Source organism: Lepisosteus platostomus, chromosome 3 (assembly GCF_059453375.1).
Source record: "Lepisosteus platostomus isolate fLepPlt1 chromosome 3, fLepPlt1.hap1, whole genome shotgun sequence".
In the NCBI taxonomy this organism is placed as follows: domain Eukaryota; kingdom Metazoa; phylum Chordata; class Actinopteri; order Semionotiformes; family Lepisosteidae; genus Lepisosteus; species Lepisosteus platostomus.
The window spans coordinates 43020759-43042386 of record NC_142613.1 but is presented as its reverse complement, the minus strand read 5'-3'; the positions used below and the strand labels follow the sequence as shown (position 1 = coordinate 43042386).

The 21628-nt window shown below is 34.0% G+C and overlaps 1 protein-coding gene across 3 annotated transcripts in view; it reads right to left on the bottom strand.

Moving 5' to 3' along the window:
- Window positions 1–628: 628 nt before the first annotated feature.
- The window catches only part of cd2ap (CD2-associated protein), an 82483-nt gene continuing 61483 nt past the window's right edge, over window positions 629–21628 (bottom strand). For all 3 annotated transcript variants that reach the window (XM_088625672.1, XM_088625670.1, XM_088625671.1), the window contains 7 exons: window positions 19766–19925; window positions 14801–14910; window positions 12127–12242; window positions 11141–11221; window positions 6089–6267; window positions 5308–5371; window positions 629–3479 (listed from right to left, as the gene is read on the bottom strand). In XM_088625672.1, the coding sequence (XP_088481798.1) occupies window positions 3438–3479; window positions 5308–5371; window positions 6089–6267; window positions 11141–11221; window positions 12127–12242; window positions 14801–14910; window positions 19766–19925 (752 nt within the window). In that variant the 3' untranslated portion in view covers window positions 629–3437. The remainder of the gene's footprint in view (window positions 3480–5307; window positions 5372–6088; window positions 6268–11140; window positions 11222–12126; window positions 12243–14800; window positions 14911–19765; window positions 19926–21628) is intronic.

Sequence of the window (21628 nt, the reverse complement as noted above, 5' to 3'; positions counted from 1 at the left end):
AAATGAAGCAAGACATGGTGAACTATGTGACATCTCTCCTGCCACTCTTACCAATATCTAGTTAGCGGAATATGATGCATACATTTGATATGAAACAAGTCGTATAACACCTTCCTCTTTACTCTCTACATTTGCTGGAGGTTTTGAACTTTTTTTGGCATCACTTCTTCATAGTTTCGAAGTTGGCTTTCGTTATTTCAAGTGTGGGTAATAATTCACATGCTTTGTAGTACTGAATTTTCATAAAAAGATCATTTGTAAAAAGAGGTATTTCAAGACCTCAAATGTACCAATAATCATTCAAGTATTTTAGAGCATTGAAAGTTAACCAAGTAATTATTCAGAATTTACACTGGAACAGAAACTATAGGACACAAGTGAAATATGTGATGTGCAGAAACAACAAAAATACGGAGGCATTTTTTCACACAAAAGTTGTGGGAATCTGGAACATGTTTCCTTGCCATGATATTGAAGCTCAAAATCTGAAGAGATTCTTGGATTTCGCTACTAGCAAGCATGCATATTGGATGGCATGAATCTCCTCTTGGGGTTTGGAGCCTTTACTGTGTTTTAAGTTTCACAAATCTTCAAAATAAAAAATGGCACTCTAGATTCAACAGAAATATTCAAGACTTAGAAAGCTATATTTATTTTGTGTCTGAAAACAATCTCAGTAATTCATGCAATTTTATAACATTTAACAATCATTGGGAATGGACAATACACATAATGAGTAAGTTCTGTCACTTCTTTTTTAAATGGAATGTTTCCAGCCCATCATTTAAAAAAAAGAGCTATTAGAGAAATATGTTAATTTTACATGATATGTGGGCAAAACATTTGCTGAAGCTGAAATGTGAGCACTTCACATTATGATTAGGCAACTGGTATAGCATCCAACTGTTGCCAACAAAAGGCTAGATAGCTTTGAACTTTATGTACTTCTAATTTCTGCAAGGCAGCATTTCACTTACTCAAGACCACTTGAGCATTTAAAAAAAGTATATATTTTTGAAGACTGATAAATGCTGTATGAGACAAAAAATTGGATTCATTCTATAAAACAGCATATTTTATAATTTCTACATTTCTACATACTGTATTTAGAATGAGTTATTATTCAATAATGCAATAAAACACATTCTATATTGAAGCGGTTTGCTTCTCCTCGCATTGCATGAAGAAAATGTAATTTAAGAAGAGTGACTGAAGGGTGATTACGTAGGAAGGGTAAGACAGAGGAAATCTTAGATGGGAATCTTCAGTTAAGCAGAGAGCCAAGTGAGTGTAGATCTGTAGGAAAGTAAAGTCTGTGTGTGAACAGGTTTGCTGGAGAAGAAAGACTGCATGGGGAACTTAGCCTGTTTTTTTTTAGTGTATACCACTCTTGCCAGAAGTCATCATTTGTAGTGCTATTAATGTTTGTTTTGCAGTATGAGGTTTCTAGTTAGGTTTAAACAAGAAAAAATGCAAAGTATTGCAAATAAGTCATTAAATTTTTATGTTCATATGAACTCAGATACTCCTAAACCTTTATGTTGTTTCAGCTTCTCCACAAGATTTTGAATCAAGCAGAAACCTTGTGATAAAGGGATAATTATAATCAAATGGGAGATGCCTTTTCGATCTCAGAAAAAAAAGATCCTTGTGCACTATTTTGAGATCAAAAGTTCAAAAGCATTTCTAATACACCCAGAGAATAGAGGCTTACAATCAGCACTTTGAATGCTTTCCAAAAAAAAAAACATTGGTCATCAGAATAACAGAGCTGTCGATGGGGGTTAATTTACTCTTTCCTTCCTTGATCAATTTTGCCTTAAAGGTGGAATCTGGCATTTTAAAAAGAAATTATAGAAAAAAAACAAATTTGTGATATTTAGAAAATACATGTTTAAAAATGAAAAGGGCAAGGGCATACAATAAGCTGTGGAGTGAAGTTTTAAGCAAAAGAAGAAACAATGCTATCTAGAACATTAGTATATTATGATTCAGCATCTAATTGCACCAAAATGTAACAAGCAGCAAATTTGCTTGAAATCTTATACCAGTGATTAGTCAAATCACAGCATTATTAAGTAATTTATTTTAAACAATTTTTTTGAGCAATCGTTCTAAGGACTTTTAGACTTCCCTTTTATAAAATTTACTGATAATACTAGCCATTACAACTCAAAATTGCACAGAACAATATTTTTCCTTGTGATTATCTACAGTGTTACTTGCTTTAGCGCAAGCTACTAAAACCCATTTCTCAGTCTCATTCATAGAATAACCACTGACAAGGATCATCTTAATAGTAACTAAGGTTTGCATTTGCTTTAAATTAAATGAATTTCCAAAAATTATATAAAGATGGGTATTTCCTTAGGCTTTTGTAAATGTTGCATTTTTTCCCAATATCATAATAAATGTCAGTTTCTTTATAAAAATTATCTTCAAAAACACGATAATCCTTTTAAAAGCTACATTCTAAATGAGCCAACAGAACAGCCACTGATCAGTTTAAGAAAAAGGATGCTTCATTCTTCAGAGAACATTATATTTGAAGTAACCGAGATGCACACCGCATATCGGAACTGCTATCACGGTTATTGTACTGAAACACAAACTGAGGAAAAACTGTTTCTTCAAAGCAGCTATTCTTCAATGAAACTCAAGTGTGTACAAACCATTTTTGGTGTTGGCTGTATATATATACATATCCTGGGCAGAACAGAATATTTTCTTCTTTTACCTTAAAGAACTATATAAAACTGAGGGAAAAAAAGTATTTCTTTTATTTCTACTAATAAGAATATCAGTAGATAATCAAAAATACCTGAAGCTTTCACTCGAAATCTTTCTGATATACGCCCATGCTAACCTATACTACATGATTTATACAGGCACAATAGTGTTACCCTGGACAGGAATGTTAGAATACAAAATTATACTTCCCTTTAGACAGAGCAATTGATTCGTCACTGATACAGCTACAAGGGTATATTACCTTCTTTTAATATATTTTTATAAGCTAACATACTTTATAACTGCAATTATAGCACATATGCATTTTAAAATCTACTGACAGCATTTCATAATAATAAAAAAACTAAGAACCCCTATCCCTTTATACAGATTCAGTAGTATTGAAAGCAAACCTCATCCATCCATCAATGAATGTGAAGATTGCAAGTCCAGCACAGTAGCTAGTAAGGCCTCAATTAATATTATGGCAAAAAAAGAACATTTACATCCACAATTGAACTGCATTTTTCTATAACTAGAAAATCGCTATTACTGTATGTGCAAAAAAATGACATTTTCTTAGAAGTGTAGAGTACGGTAATGATTATTAAAAGAATTAGGCAAATATTTTCCTCCTAGTTGTAATTAGTGCCTTCCTCTGTTGTCACAGTGGCATTGTTTTTAACAGCGGCTTATTGCATCAGTCTTCATGTTGATTGAACCATCTTCTTTAATCTTTCTATCTCCATCTGTAAGGGAGGTAAGGAAGAAAAAAAAAATCTGATTTCCAGAATAAAACCCTTATAGTATACTGAGATACATATTTATTAAACAAAGTACTGTAGAGATTAATAACTTTCAAAGAAGGCTGCCTACATTATTCAGATACATTAATGAATTATTTATCCATCTTTATGAAACTGAAAACACAATACATTGTTTTTATTAAAAGGGTGACCTTGTAACAATTTGCAAAACACATAAAGGACAACTGTGTTCAATCAATGGAAAATCAATACCAAAATATAAGAAGTGTTTAGCTCCCACTGTCTGATATGAAACATTTTCCTGCACATGCACCATGTTTCATAACCTTATTTATTGGGAGTGGTGTGTGTAGCAACATCATGAGTACACCATCCTAAATTGCACTGTCACTGCTTAGGTAAGATTTTATTTTGACAGGGACATTTATCAGATCAACAAGTTCCACAATTTTATATATATATTTTTTTAAATTTCAGAAATGTATTGGATACAAATACATATTTTTGCATTAGACCTTGCAATGATTTTAAAAACATTTTCATTTTTTTCCCCATTTAATCTCAGGCCTAAATTACGTAAACCAATTGAACTGAACAAATTAAGTGCATAACTCAAACTAGCTGTTTTTTTATCTGGTGCATTTAAAATTCCAGACACCAAGCAATCAAGGACCATTGTTGCCTAATCCAGATTTTTGTGAACAGAATTCTGAAAAATATTTACTGGGACTACTCTCGGGTGGGAGGAGAGGTTGTGTGAGAGATTTCACATTTCCTCTGCTTTTTCTGAAGAAAAACAGTTTACTACTGCCTAAGAAAGAGATCGGGAGAGGAAGATGGATTTTGAACAAAATTAAAAACAAACTAACTGGGATTTAGTTTTAGTGATAAAAAGTGGTCATTGCACTGCAATATTAAGACATTATTTTGCCAAAATGATATGTGGACAAAAAAGGGTTCAAAAGTAAAAGCTTGATTAGATATGCTCCTATATCCCATAATTAGTTTTTTTTAAGAAGACTAATATAGAAACTTACATACAGTGCAGTCTGTAAGCAGACAACAGCGACAGACTCCAGATGCAAATGCCACATCTAGAATCAACTCTAGACCTTTTGTTTTCTCTCTTGTGCATGAACTAATGATGAAACAACACATAGCTTGCCAAGAAACAACTGAGCAGCCAATTGTCCAATTACTTTTGGGGGGACTATGTATAAAAAGGGCTGTGATTCCTATATGGTTCACCCAGTACAGATGTAAATTCCCTTGAATTAAAGCTGACATTCTGCACTTTAACCTCATAGTCATTGTTTTATTTCAAATCCAATGTGCTGGAGTACAAAGCCAAAACAGCAAAAATTGTGTGGCTGTCCAAATACTTATGGACTGCACTGTATATTAGTATTTATATACCTAATCTATTTTCACTTAAGAGCTGAAGGCAATGTGGAAAACATACAATTAGCAGATTTAAAATTCATAGACCTTACTGTGTCTCTATAGATTTAATGCACCCAAACGAAAGATGTTCAACCATGAAAAGAGAACAGGATTACATTTAGTTGACCTCTGTGTGGAAGGCAAAAAAAATCCTGTCTTGGTTTTCCATTTCAATCCCAGAGAGAGCGCTGTACATGTAAGTGCTCATTGAGGGCCTTTCAGTCAAAACTAGCAGCTCAGTTGGGCAGTGAAAACCCCTGAACAAAACTGCCTTTGCTGTGCTTTTGTCACCTCTTAATCTTCTGATCAATATGACAAATGCAGTGTGTCACTGAACTTCCAGAATATCAAAATCAACATTTTTTACCTGTAAGGCCTTTCGTTTGGACTTTTCTTCATCCAAATCATTTCTCAGTTCAGCAATTTCTTTCCTGAAGTCAAAAGAGCATTTTTTTTCTTTACAACTTGGTAGAGAATTCATGCTCGACAATTTAAATGGCCCCAAAGTGAAACAATAAAAGACAGCCAGGTATTGCCAAATCATTTTCTAAAATTTGGAACTTTTTTTGACAAATCTATGTACCACTGAATAAACAATGTAGTCCTGCTTTATTTTGGAATAAAACATGATTTAGGTGAAAAAAGAAGATATAAAACTATACATTATACATATATGTAAAATGTAACTAGACTTTCAGTGTAAAAATCTAGTTACTTACACATGGAAATTTGAAATGAATTTTACATTGACAGTTTAAGAGTAGAAAGTGAGGGATTGAGTAATACAATAATCTTAAATCCTAACAACTAATCAAAGCTAATCACAGCAAATCATTATTTAATTATTTAATATAATTATTTGCAACAAAACACCTAAGAAACATGACTTTGAACACCTTCACAGGATTCAGCAACTATCAATGACATTTGGTTTCTGTCTTCAATATTTTCAGACAAATTACTATATTATTTGTCACTGAAAATTCCAATGATTTTTTGAGCATGTTGTTAGTTTTAACAACATAGGAAAAGATGCAAATGAGGAGGCCATTCAGTCTGTCTGGTCTATTTGGTAGCAGGTTTAGTGATTGAGGTTTAATTAAATTTGAAGAAGGTGAACAGCTAAGTATTTTAAAAATCACACTTACATCTGTTGCTCTTTGAGCAATTCTACTGTGTGAAGTAGCTCCATTATTTGTGCTTTGAGGTCTTCTACTTCAGATTTACTCTCTTCTTCCACCTCTGCTTTGGGTTTGGGGTTTACCGTAGTAACAACAGCAGAGGCTGGTTTTGAGGGCAAGGCAGCAGTTGGATTCAACAGTGATGGCTGAATGGAGAAAAATAACACACATATGACATTATAATGGGATCACTTCCCCCCCCCATCACAAATGCAAATTAAAGGTCCATTAGTTATATATTTCAATACGTATTTGGCCTCTAAAATGTGCTTTAAGATATTAACTTATGCAATCTTTCTTTAATATTTGGTCCAGTATATATCTAGGCTACAGTGCTGCTCAAAGCAATTCCGACGTTATTGCCTTTGTGTTTAAAAGGCAGTACTTCATCACTACGGACAACTCAAACGTTGTTAAATAGTAATGGGCAGAAGTAAAAAATGAAGTCACCCAAAGTTCACATCCCCTGTTGCCAGATGCATAATGACAATTAATATTGCAATTACAAATGTCTTTACCCTCAGCATAAAAGGATGAAATGATGCACAAATATGTATATGTTCATCCATCTTCTAACCACTTTATCTAATCCATGTTCACTGGGGAGCCAAAGGCTATCCTGGCAAGCAACAGGCTCAAGGCAGAATACACCCTGGATGGGATGCCAGTCCATCACATGGCAGACAGACACAAACATACAGTGTTGTGAAACCGTAAGTACACCCCATGGAAAGGTTTATTTTTTACATTTTTGGACAAAAGGATATTTGATCGTCATTTCAACACCATTAGATAAAGGTGATCTAATTTTAAAAAATAACATTGAAAAATCACATTTTGCACTCATTTGTACTATTAAAATCAACAGAAATGCAATTTCCTTGTGCGGAAAAAGTTAGTACACCCCTACCTTTATCATTGTATCAAATGCCTAAAATTGGATTGTTAGATAAGAATTAGAACACCAAAACAGGTGCAAATGATTAGAACATCATTAGAGAGTAACTCTGAGGGCATTGCCTTTATCTAAACACCAGAAAATTGTGGTCTGGTTTGGTCTTAGCAATTGATGTGTGTGGCTTCATCATGCCAAGATCAAAAGAGCTCTCGGAAACCCTCAGAAGAACAACTGTTGATGCCCATGAGTCTGCAAAGTGTTTTAAAGCCATTTCTAAGTAATTTGTAGTCAATCACTCCACTGTTCTAAAGATCATCTACAAAAGGAGAATATTTCAAACCAAGATAGCCAGCTCTGTTGAGATAATGGTGATGTTTCAGTTATCCTCTAGTTTGAAATAGAAGATGAAACCAGCTTTTCTTTATTTTTTATTGTAAAGATATGCATATTAATACTTGAAAAAAATGCTACAGCCCTATGCTTATTTTTGCAATATTACCTTCTTCCATACTTTCCATATTGCATTATAATTTAAGAAAATAACATTGGTTGGACTTATACATTTACTAAGCTCAAATCTAACTGATGGACAAAATCAATATTCCAAAAATAGGAAATAAGTGCTGCCACTGATTGTTACCCCCTAAATTCACAGAATAAAGATGCATCACAGAATGGTTGCATTAGGAAAGATATTTACAGGTCAGTGAGTAATCAGAACCCCCCTTCTACATAGAAATCCCACAATACTATCCTTATAACCAGACACTAAAAACTTTTTTCAAGACAGAGAACTTGTTTCATAATAAAAAAAACATGGATCTAAGCAGGACGAATTTGACTCTACAAATGGATGATCGAAAATGAATGCGAATCAGTTTCTCTGTTCTAATTAATCATAACTTACTCAGGAGAGATGATTTAGCATACAGATTCTACAACATAGGAAATCAGAATTTCCTAATAAACTCTTTAAATATTGTTTTATAATAAACCTCAGAGTCCAGTGCTCTTTCTGTGTTCATATTCCCTGTACACAATCTGGTTACAACTTTGATTCAAAGAAGTACCTCTCCTTATGATGATTGTTTTTATTCCTGTCTCAGACTATAGGAATGCTTTCGTAGGATTTCTATGCTCCTTCACTTCAAGTTTATTAAAACTATCTTTAAAGAATGATAAATGCAGATTAACAGAAGTAGCTGACTTTGCAACAAAGCATATCAATAATGGTAGCCTTCCTTTTTATCCTCATAAAACACTAAATGTTTTTTTTTAACTATAGTAATAGTGTCTTTAACTAAATATCTGAAACAATGCCTTCCCCTGAAAACCAACTCTTAGCCCACTGAGCATTACCCTGGTACAATTTGATAATATTTCTAGTGTTGAAGCTTTAGAGTGGATCATCTTGCCTGTTGCCCATGATGACTAAGACCAGGGGTCAAATGGGACACATTCCTAACAGTTAGCTAAGGGAAACTCCAAGCAGGACAGCTGAAGTAATTGATCAGACTGATTTAATCTCTGTAGTCATTTGGGCCACACTTTTATTCATCTCCATTTTCAGATGAGTGGTATGGAAAGATTCTGTTGTCTTGACAGAAAGCCTTTTAATGTGCTAATGCCTTCAGTTCTCTTGGGTCAGCTATTGCAAAAGTGTATGAGCTAGAAAATGGCAAAAGTTCCAATTCTACATTGTTTTTTTTAAAGAAAAATGATAATTCCCTTTAAATTAAATCTGTATTTCTATAGAAGCATAATGTTTATAGAACATTATATATTATAATATTTACAAGGATTTTAGGACATATGTGAATATATTTGTTTTCAAATTAGAATTGGAAAACAAAGAACAGTAATGTTTCCTTTAGTCAAAAGAAATACCTGAGAAACACAGAAATTTCTAATTGTAAAAACGTATAAAAATGACAGATTTTCTTTAACAAGGAATATAATTTTAATTAAATTCCATGTTCATACTTTGAAGCCAGTTCTGGTTGTGAAACAACTGCTGTTGATAAAAGAAAAATCCCAGTGTTAAATTACCATTAACTCTCCTAAATTATAATGAAATTTCATGTTCTGCTTATGATCATTACATAAAACCAATAATAAAATGAAAAAGTTATAACCCCCATTTCCCAATTAGGATACACATTTTAAAAGCTAACAAGACTAAAAAACAGAGGTGCATACAAATTAGTCCCTTAACCAAGCAAAAATAAAAATACCGTAAAAGGTTTCAGATGGTTTCAAGACATTTTGTACAAGGTTTCATAAATGTGCACACGTCTACTCGGAGACGTCTAGATAAGCAAATATTTTACAGACAGGTATAGACAGAAAGATGAATAGGAGATAGATACAGGCAGACAAAGTCTGAAAGATAATGTAACTTTCACAACAACTTAAAATGAAAATTTAGGCCAACTGAGTCAACAATGTTTCAATTATGTCATGATTGAAGGATGGCCACAGGAATATGTGGCTCCAGGTGACCACAGCAGGACTACATTGCTTTCATGATGCATAAATCTGTTCCTGTCTCATGTCAACCCAGCACAGGATGTGAAAGCACTGGGGCCTTTCAAAGGTGTTAGTAATAACGCAGATAAGTGTTTGTCTTTATTTTTAGGTGCAGAAGTGGTAATCACAGCAACTCATAGAAAATGGACTGCTATTTCCAGCAAGCAAAATCACAGTCAAGGTCCAAATCTACAAATATGTTGTTGTAAAATATTGTTTGTAATGCTTCATATAAAATTAAAAGCGCTCACAGATGTACATAATCCTTTATTATTTGAGATCCATCAAGCATTAGGAAAGCCTTATCATGTCAAGGCTGAATCAGAGGTATTAATAGTATTAATAATAACATTACATAACCCTGTGGGTATAAATGAGATTCTTTTTTAGATCCACTAGTTCCTGTAATCATATTTCCTTGCTTAGCTGAAAGTTAAAGAATAAAAAAGGCTACGGTGAAACTCAAAAGAAGTTTGTACCACAAAACAAAAAATGTTCTCCAGATGGATTTAATATATTTAAATAATACAGTCAAAAACTGTTGAGGATATCCGAGGAAAAAGAAGAAAAAGGACTAAATACTGATTTTACCCCATTTAACATTAACCAAGACCAGTTTATAAATGGCAACATGATATTGAAATGTTCAGAAAAGGAGGTCATTCAACACTACTTCAAATGCTGCAATTGCTCAACCAAAATCTATTAGTTGTAGAATTTACTTCTGTAAGATTTCATCTGGTCAGAGTAAGTAATCTTTATTCAAGATCATTCAAGATTTTATCACCCTACACTATTTTGCATTTTTACTTTGGTGCCTTCTCCCTATCCCCAGAAACATTTAATCCTACATTGTCCACTCCCTTGCTGACCACATTATAGAAATGCATGTTAATATAACTGACATGAACTATATGAAAAGCCTATATGAGAACCCTTTTCCATTTAACATTCAGTAGCTGTTTTCTTCTAATTTCTCACATTGCACATGCCATCACGCTACTTTTGTGATTTTCTGATGTTGACCTTTAAACCTAATTTGCTATGTAACCTGTTACAGTAAAAACACATTTAGGTAATCAGAGCATTCTGGGGAATTTATGTATATATTTACATAAATCTATAGGGCCAATGAAAAATGTTGTGATTGATCAAAGAAAACTGTCATATAAATAAGTATTGCCCATGAACAAATTCAACTGTTTCACATTCACAATTGCAGAAAAATCAAATGCTGAAAAAAAAAATATTGCACATTGAATGTTCTCAGGAATTTAGCTATACTTTTCATTAAAATGTGCAGAATCTCCACATTCCAATTATCTCTGAAGTGTTTTTGTTCACATTTAAGAGTATTTCATAGTATTTTCTTTTAGTCTATGAAGAAAATCAGTTTTACATAATGCAATACAATAACCACTAAACTATGATTTGTTGTCTGTAATGAAATGCATACTTTTCACTATTAGATCTAACTTCAGTCCTCCTCCCTGATCTTCTATTGATACAAACCATGTCTTAAAATACTGTCCATCCACTGTGAATAAAAGCCTTACAGTATATAATTTGGTATCAACAGTGCTAGAATTTACCTTTTTGAAGTCTGATAACTTTGGCTTGGTAATTTCTTCTTCTTCCATCTGATTTTTTTCTGCAATTATCTCTTTATTTGTCTGAAAACAGAAAAACAACTTGACCTAAACATTGAAAGTTATAGTGATAGCTGTGATAGTAACAAAGAAAAAGGTGGAACAAAATTTCACATATTAAGTTTGAGCTATAGGCCATTGTAATTAGCTGAAACACGCAAGATCAGAAGAACTAGATTATGAAACTGTCTTGTGTTCCTTTACAGGTAAAAAAGTGTATAGAATTTGAGATGACAGCATCTGCTTCAGTATCCTTGAGACAATCATCTTATTCTCTGTACAGCTCTATCTTTAGTTAAAAATGTGTGTCCTTTACAGTTTTAGCATCTTGTTCTAGATTTGCAGTATAGTTTGGGGGGGGGGGGCGCTGAAGCCCATGAAATTAAGAAGAGTTCAGTGTACACTATGACATTGGCTTAGTTGGAAAGGGAGTGCATCATCACCAAATTGCTTTTAGAAGTTTAGACTGGCTCCTAACTTACTCTTGAATAAGGCTTAGGCTAAGAGGAATGCACCTTTAATTGTGATTCTCTACTCATGTGACACATTTTCCATTTAATTTTCTAAATAGCACAACTGATTTTTTTTTTTAGCAAATCATGGAATTAAAGAGCAGAAGTTGCAAATTAATGTAAACAAACTCATGCAAACACTGAATGAGTGACTCACTGTAGTCAGCAGTCTTAAACCTCATTACTCAGCTACACTAATGAGTTAGCATCAGTTCATTGTCTTATATTTTGAGCTTGTTCATCCATTCCACCATGTGGAATTCATAGTATTTCTTACAGGAACCAATTGGTATGCTCTTTGTATGTATGGATCTCAATCATTTGTACCTCAATGTAAAACACTACATAAAATATTACAGGTAAACAACACAGAACTTTCTTTTGCTTTGTAGTTGTCAGACACAGAAAGACACTCACTGAATGGCCCCCTGCAAACTGTGTGGGCAGCCTTCTTCCAGGCATCTTTGGTCTACTTGTTGTCGGGTGGGAGAGCTTTCCTGAGGTAGAATTGAGCTCATCAAAACTTATAAGATCTGTAGAAATAAAAGAACACATTTGCAAAAACACAGCATTCTTTACATGTATTGTAACTACAAATGTTTTCATTCAAACCTAATATGCACAAAAACCAAATTAATGAATAGATTTGAATACTAGGTCCTGTTTTTTTCCCTAACAACTCAAACATGCACGCTATAACAACTAAATATTGTCTTCGGCACAAGGAAACCCCATTCATTTCATATACATTCATAACTTCACCACTACAGTGAACAATAATAAGCTTTTCTGCTTTTAGCTGCACTTTTATGGCACTTGGATTCAGGTCAGGTTATTTATAAGCAGAAGCATGCACTATAAATGCACAAAGGGGATTGCAGCACATAAATCTGCAAAACCTTAGAATAACTGTCACTTCCTTGCAATTTTATCAAAGATGGTTACAATAATTTTCTCAGCATATTAGGTAAACATATTCAGTAATGCAACATCAAACACTGTATAAAGGAAAGGCTATACCATTCGACATTCCTCAACCTAAATACTACAAAATGTTAAAAAATAATAAAACTTTATCACCAAGTTGACTGAGGTTAAAAAATAAAGACTCTAAATAAAGACTCTTATGAAAAATGTTTCAAAGAAGTGATTCATTCGGGCATGAACTCTTTCATGGAAAATGGAAACCTTTTAGTGGCTCTTTGATGTAGCATAGCTTTTAGCAAAACGTTAGTGCTACCTCAAAAGACATTTGAAAAAAATATCTAGATACTTTCACAAAACTTCCCTCGAGATCAAGTTCACAAAACATTTCTTAGATTATTAACACATCTTCACAGTACACCATTCTTCCATTTCCTCATTGTATCATTTGCCTTGATAAGAAGTAAAAGGCAATGCAACAGGTTTCACAGAATTTCAAAATATACTTAAACCATCTGCAGGAAGGACAAAAAGTATCATATTTTCAACAATAAATTAATAATGAAGGGGTTACAGTGTGAGAAGGAATAATAATACAATTCAAACTAATTTGTCTGATCATTTGCATGACAAATAGAACTATTTTCCAGTTTTCTGGCGAACCTGCACGTGGACCATTTTTGAAGCACTTTTACACATCTGATATTTTTTACTGGTTATGTACAAAGAATACAATACAAGCTTAATAACAGAAATAGTAAAAGCCCTCCAAAACAAAATCATAGGATACTTGCAGGGTGCTGGCCTGATGCCCACAGTTTTTCGAACTTTGTCAAGCAAAATGGAGGAGTAGAAGTAAACAAAAGTTTGATTAAAGTTTCAATCCAGAGATGAATGGTGTAAAATGTACTGTGTAGGTGGAAAAATAGCTTTATGACCACACCAGTCCCTGATGTGGAGTATCATTTATTCTAGCATTACAGGAGAACAGTGAGCATTTAATAAATGTCATGATAGCAAATCAATAAAATTAAAACTTAATTCATTAAACGATATAATTTGTTATTCATATTTACTGAATATGTTGTTTGGTTATACAGGTTTGTCAGTGATGGTGGTATGTTACTACTGTATATTACTAGTATTATTTCACAACAGAAAGAGAAACTGGGTAAATCACCATCTGCTTGAAAACATTACAAAAGCACAACGGACTTAAGTTGGAAGCTTAGTAGATTCAGTTTAGAGTATTGCCTTCCTAGTGCGTCATCAATTTTTTAAAAATTACATGCAAAATAAAGAGGAAATGCTGACCACTACCATTCTTCGGTATTGGAGACATTTTCATTTATATACTTTAAGGGGCTACATTTTCTATTAAGGGTGACAACAAATTGTAACTGAATCCTCTGAACCACACAGCATGACATATATTATTGATCCAAACCGTAGAAAAAGTACTCAAGAATTCTCTCTTAATTTACATCTCTAAGCTTCTTGTAAGAAATTGAGAAATCACAGCTCCTGTTAGGTAAAGACTGCCAGGCAAAAATAATACAAATAACTGATCACAAAGGACGTTATAGAAATTAAACAGGTAAAACCTATGAGGCTTTAATTGTTTCTATTTCTGCATCTAGTTTTCATTTCTTGCTTTAAGTATTGTGATTGCTGTTTTTTGTTTGTACCGACAATGAGGCAAAGTTTAAAGAGGCCTGGGACTTCAAGATGATCAAGGGTCACACAGCACTGGCAAAGATAGCTCTTAAGAAATACAAAAGTAGTGGTTCTAAAAGTGCTACTCACAATATTGACCCCTGACCTTCAGATCTCTATGTTGTATTTCTCAAAGTAATGTATGTTACTTTAAAGAAAGTATTTTGTATATTTGTTTCCAGAAATAAATTGGTTGAAAATCTCTTTTGATGTTCAACTAATTATGCAGTATTTTCCCTGTTTAGATTTCTAGTTATGTTATGTAGTCAATATTAATCTATTCTCATTTAAGTGTCACATTAGCAACAATCAGCTATATTGTCATTGCCAAAAACACAGAAAACAGTTATAAAAAGCAGCCACAAAGGTTACATACTAGAAATTAGACAACAAAATCTTGATCTGAAATCAAATTACAATTACAATTTTCACTCTTTCATTTGTCACATACCTATTTCAACTGCTTTATCACCCCAATCACCAGACAATGTCTTTGGTTTGCTAGGAGGTGTTGGTTCAATTTCAGACTTTGGCCGTATAGAAGGCACCTCTCCATTTGGCCTACAAAACAGAAAAAAAAACACTTTAAGCAACTACTTTTGATAAACAGAAACACATTAGATGTTTATATTTAAAAACAAGTCATTTATTATACCACCCACCAGGCTACTGTTACAAGGCATATGATTGTCACCTACTGACTGCAGTTCATGTTTCATTTTCTCCAAAGCTTTACAGTTAATTCAAATTACTTGCCTAACACAAGAAAAAGATACATAAAGGAAAAAATAAAAAGCCAAAAGGTTTTAGAAAAAGATTAAGTAAAAGTGCTGTTCTTTAAGAGAACAAACAAGACTAAAAGAATGCAGGGACCACAGACAAGGTTTCTGAAATGGTTACTCTGCTTTGTAGTATCTGTGTTGAATTTCCTTCTCTCAGAAAGTTGGTGTAATCATAATTTATTTAAAAGCACATTGTATCATCGAGAATGTAAGATGTTTCTTATAGAAACAGGAAACAAAAGACCAAGGTGGATAAGGAATAACATATTGATAAAAAACACTGTATTAGCAATACAACAATCAAGCCATAATAAAAAATGCCTTTGCTGGTGGTACTACAGATAATGGCATTATGTAACATTTCCACTAAAATTAAATTATTGGAAATTATTACCTTTTTAATTTCTAATTTTTATAAGCACATATATTTGATATACAGTATATAGCTGCAATTGAAACTAATGTGACTCGTCACTATCAAAAAAGTACCAATGCATTTATTATTGAATACATTTGTCCCTCTATGATAACATATAGACCCAATGCATTCATATAACCTTAATAACATTTGAAAATAAAGTGTTGGCAATTAAATGTTTACAATTATAAAACACATGACATTTAAATAATTGTGGTGCAATGGGGAGCACAGCTGCTTTGCAGCACTGGGGCCTTGGGTTCATTTGCTGGGCTGCTATCTGCATAGAGTTTTTAACTGAATGTCCTCTCCACGATGAACAAAACCTTTATTTTAAATTCAACTGTTTAAACTCATTTATTTTTTAACTAATGTAATTTGTTTTATGTAAATATGCAATAAAACTGCAGACAAATTAGAAAAAGTCACACCAATTTAGAAAAAAAGACTAGGAGACTACAATGCCTCTGAAGTCTACAGCTATTGCACCTACAGTACCTCCGTATTTCAAAAATCTTAGCAAGTCTTAATTATGATGTATATATACCAAAAGTTATTCTGCACTTTGTAGTTCAACAAGGAAGTTTAAAAATGGTGTTGATTTTGCTCTACTGTGAGAGAGTGAAGCCTTGGTTATGTTCTTGCCACAACTATGGGAACTTTTCCCTAATGAAAAGTACCAACAGCATCTTATTCACTGTAGCACAAATTATGCATGTACAGTGCCTTCAAAAAGTATTCACCCCCCATTGATTATTTATCATTCTGCTGTGTTGCAAAGTCAAATTAAAGCATATTTAAATTGTATTTTTTCCACTCCTGTAGAAGTAATTCTCTATAATGTTAAAATGAAAAAGTATTTAGATGTCTTCAGAATTATATTAAAAATAAAAATCTGAAAATGACTTAACTGATAAGTATTCACTCAGTTTTGTTTTAACAACCTAAATTGGGTGAGGTATTCAATTATCTTGAGAGATCATACTAAATACATTAACAAGGTACACCTGCATTCATTTCGAATCCACCTGTGTTCAATTGCTTTATTGCACAATAAATATCACTGACTGTGAGGTCTCAACTAAAACAGCAGATCAGATCAGTCCTGCTGTCATGAAGACCAAGGAGCTACACATGGAACTTTGAGATTAAGTTAAGAGGAAAAAAGCTGGAGAAGGTCATAAAAAGATTGCCAAAGCTTTGAACTTCCTAGGAGCACTGTGAAGTCCATTATAACAAAATGGAAAAAACATGGCACAACCCAGACACTACTAAGATCAGGCTGCCCTACCATATTGAGCAACCGGACAAGAAGGGCAGTTGTCAGAGAAGTGACCAAGAGGACAGCTACAACACTGATAGAGTTGCAGAGCTCTTTGGCTGAAATGGGAGAAACTGTCCAGACATCAACAATCTCTTCAGCACTTCACAGATTCAGCCTCTTTGGGAGAGTGGCTAGAAGGAAGCCACTTCTGAGAAAGGCCAACATTAAGTCACGCCTGGAGTTTGCTAGAAACCATGTGACAAAACCTGAAACCTTTCGGGGAAAAAAATTCTGGTCTGATGAGACTGAAGTTGAGCTCTTTGGCCTGAAATCCAAGCACTATGTCTGACGCAAAACAAATACAGCCAAACACCCAGGTAACACCATCCCTACCATCAAGCATGGTGGTGGCAGCATCATACTCTGGGGTTGCTTTTCAGTAGGAGGAACTGCATCAAGGGCAACATGGATGGAGCCAAATTCAGGCAAATCCTTGAGGAGAATCTGTTTCAGTTAAGCAGAGATCTGTGTTTAAGGGCAAAGATTCATTTTCCAGCAGGAGAATGACCCAAAGCACACAGCAAAAACTATCAAGGAATAGCTTGTAAAAAAGAAGGTTAGTATTCTGCAATGGCCCAGCCAGAGCCCAGACTTGAATGCAATTGAAAATCTGTAGTATGACCTGAAAACTGCTGTTGGAGCAAATTTGCATTGAAAAATGGACAAAAATTCCACGATCTAAATGTGCAAAGTTCATACAGACATACCCAAGAAAACTCACGGCTGTAATTGCTGCTAAGAGGACTGTGTACTCAGTTTTGATTCGAGGACTGGGTGGTGAATATTTTTGTAATTGAGAAACATAAATCTTTTATTTTGGAGAAACAGTTGTTCTTGAATAAAAAATATTTTTAGATTCATAAATGAGTTTATTTTTTTGTGTTATAGAAGGGAGAAAAAATTATTCCAATGTTATAAAATTTGGAGGTGTAACAGGAACAAAAAGCAAAAAAAATCAAGGGGGTGAATACCTTCTGAGGCTCTGTAGCCATATCTGTTGAACTGAGAGTTCAACCAGCATTCTTCTGCTCATGTAGCTCAATAACCAGACCAAAAGTATCAGCAAAAGTCCTATAATACTTGTATAACCACTGCATGAAACAATGTTTTCATTTCAAAGTGACAAGGTTCAAGAGACTTAAATAATGTATCTATCACTTTTGGTATTTTATAATTTATATTCAACATTATACAAAGGAATCACAACAGATTTTGTAAGCATCTGGTTTCTTCCATTATCTAATTCTTAGTTGCACTGGTCTAAAGGTAAGGTGTCAGTTATTTTTCTGTGATTTTGGAATACTTTCAATCAATACCTTCCATTTTCTTAAAGCACCTAGATTCACAGCATACACACCTAGTATTCCCTTTTATGCCGCTATAAAACACAATAGCTATTTAAAAACCCTGTAAATCAGCGAAGGTAACAGATTTAGCCAATTTTGTAAAACTGCACTGGTTTATTACTGCAATTTCAGTGCTGGCTAAGGTATTGTTTACTATGGATTTACAAATGCACAAACTTGAATTATATTGTTATAATGCAATCTAGTTAGCAATTACTTTAGAAGAAATAGAGGACTTGACTTGGCTGAATACTTATGGAGCAAGCAATCATTACTGTATAATAGGCACTGAAAGATGAAGTGCAATTTTCTCTCTCCATGTATAACAAAATGCTGTGCGTGGTGCAGTTTTACAAATGAACTTGAATTCATAGGAGCTTAATATAAAACTGCAGTTTTCAGCTGTTTTCAGGTCAACAGCTGCCTTCACAATATGCACTGAAGAAAACAGTCCATTTTGGTGTGATTAAAGATACGGAGGCCCTTCTTAATGCATAATGTTTCCAAAATCTGCTTAGGAAATTCCTAAACTTTGAAAATTAAAGTTTACAAATAAGCGTTCTCAAAATTTGGATAAATTACAACATGTTTTGGCATGTCAACATAACTGTTGTGCTAGTGCATTGCTCCCCACAAGAGTCACTGTAAACAGAATATACAAAACTCCATTCATGACAACATCTTGAATATTCAAACTACAGTAGCTTCATCACCCTGCAGCTCATAACTGGCAACCCACTGAAGCTCAGCAAGTGTGAGCCTGGTCAGTACCTGGATGGGAGACCTCTTAGGAAAAATTAAGGTTGCTGCTGGAAGTGGTGTTAGTGGGGCCAGCAGGGGGCGCTCACCCTGCGGTCTGTGTGGGTTCTAATGCCTCAGTAAAGTGACGGGGACACTATACTGTAAAATAGGTGCTGTCTTTCGGATGAGACATAAAACCGAGGTCCTGACTCTCTGCAGTCATTAAAAATCCCAGGGTGTTTCTCGAAAACAGTAGGGGTGTTACTCCGGTGTCCTGGACAAATTTCCCATCGACCCTTACCAATCATGGCTTCCTAATCATCCCCATCTATGAATTGGCTTCATCACTCTGTTCTCCTCCCCACTGATAGCTGCTGTGTGGTGAGTATACTGATGCACTATGGCCATTGCATCACCCAGGTGGATACTGCACATTGGTGGTAATGGATAGGAGTCCCCATTACCAGTTAAGTGCTTTGAGTGGAGTGTCCAGAAAACCGCTATATAAGTGTAAGCAATTATTAATTATTATTATTAATAGTTTCACTGTGATTGTGAGACGGATTTTTAGAGGATGAACTACTGAGGAACGGTCTTCACTGCAGTTTTAGCAAAATGGTGATGATTGTGCCATTTTATATGGAATTTTAAAGGAATTTAAAAGTTGTTTAATTAAAAAACTGGTTAAAAACACACTGAAAATAATAAATAAGAATGGCTAATTCTTCCAAGTACTAAGGCCTGAGTAAAGCACAGTACCTCTTAGACATCACGTTACACTTAGAAGGAACGGGAAGTCACTCACTTGGGTCCAGGTGGAGGTAACTGTGGCTTGTCAGGCCGTTTAGGAGGTACAGTTCCAGTTCTAAGCAGAACGCTTCCCTTTCCTGGAGGGACAGCTGGCTTTTTGGGTGGAACTATAGGAGCAGCCGGTTTTGCAGGTTTGTCTGGCACTGGTTTGTCTCCTATGAAGTTAAAAAAAATCAGACATTAGCATGCTTTTAGTTTTACACTGAATATCCCTCTGATTCTTATATTTTCCTGTTTTAGTTTGCATTTGTTTTGAGTTTGTAACTGTTGACTCCACTGGTACAAAGCAAATTAAATCATAAAATCAAATAAGATAAAGATTCTTTGTCACATGTGTTACCATGCAGATAATCCTGAGGGTTTAAAAAATATTAAACTTATTTAAAAAGTCTAGCTATATCCTATATCTGAAATTATACACCTTTTACAATCATGAGTGCAAACTTTTTCTATATACCTAGTTTAACTAAAACCTACATGTAGGGGTCAAAAACAAATGATCAAACCTTGTTGACTGATTTTTCTCCATTTTGATGCAGATGATGGTAGTGATGTCATATCTTATTCTTAAGCAACTTCATATCAAAGACTGAGAAGAAGCCCATAATTCTAATATACAACCTCTAAAATATTTTGAAAGATTTATTTTTCAAATTCTCTACCTAATTCTGTTCAGGTGCAATACAGTTCTTCCATGCTTAATAAATCTCATAAATCTATATACTAAACGTGTGCAAGAGTCAGTTCACCTTCAAAAGTGTACCTGAAAACATTTTTCATCACCAAATTCTGTCTTTCGGTGTAACTAGAGGAAAATAATGAATTGGAATGCTCAAGTTATTTGCATAATACCCAATGATTTGCTTTTAAGATTGAATTCCATTTTTATGACAACACTTCATTTAACACCTTCCAAGAGAATAGAAACATTAATGTTAGTTAATTTAATTTCAGTTAATTAATTAATCTGCAAAAATTCTGTGCATAAAGACCTTTTCCGTTTCCGCTTGGGGGTAGTTGACATTTCTAATTATGATATCGTTATGACTGGGGGGTTTCACAATGTGTACCAACATTACATTATTCAGAATGTTTGGAAGAATGGTTAATGGTTTGGCAGTATTTACCTGTCCTGGGATTAGGAAGCAAGTCAACAAAGGGGAAAACATGATCAAAGTGTGTTCACTGTACTGTATGTCATTAGGACTTGCATTAAAGAATAAACATTCAACAATAACAGGCCATTCCAAGGAAAGTCATTAAGACAGCCTCCAATGGAATGGACCACAGCATAAAATAGGAACAGAGGAAGGGAAGAACACAGAAAACAGAAAAGAAGAGAAAGGGAGAACAGAGAACATCGTTATTAAAATTAATCATCTCCAGAACTGTGACTGGGAAAGCTCCTTTTTCTAACCAGCCCTGGAACCATACTATGTTTAGGTAATTAACTGTTTTTAGAAGAGAGCTTGTTGTCTTATTTATTTCAGGAAAATCTGATTTTCTATATTGTGGTATCCTCGGGATAAAATGTTCTCTATTATTTTAGTGACACTTTTTTTAGAATAAGGAAACCTTTCCATTCACCTGTGAGCATCTGTGTTTTAGAGATGACATTTAGTCCTGGGGAAGATGCATTTTTCTTAGATTTTCTTTATTCTGCATTTTATGCGTTTCGTAGTGTTTAGATTACAGGGACAGAATTAAAGAATTCTCTACATCTGTAGTAAGTAGGAACACATTATTTTCACATATTTGTCTATAGTATGTCATATAGTTGTGTTATTATTAACATTTATTTTCTCCAAATTTGAACTTAATTATTTACTCCATTAAAGCTGTGCTGTAGACTAAAGGA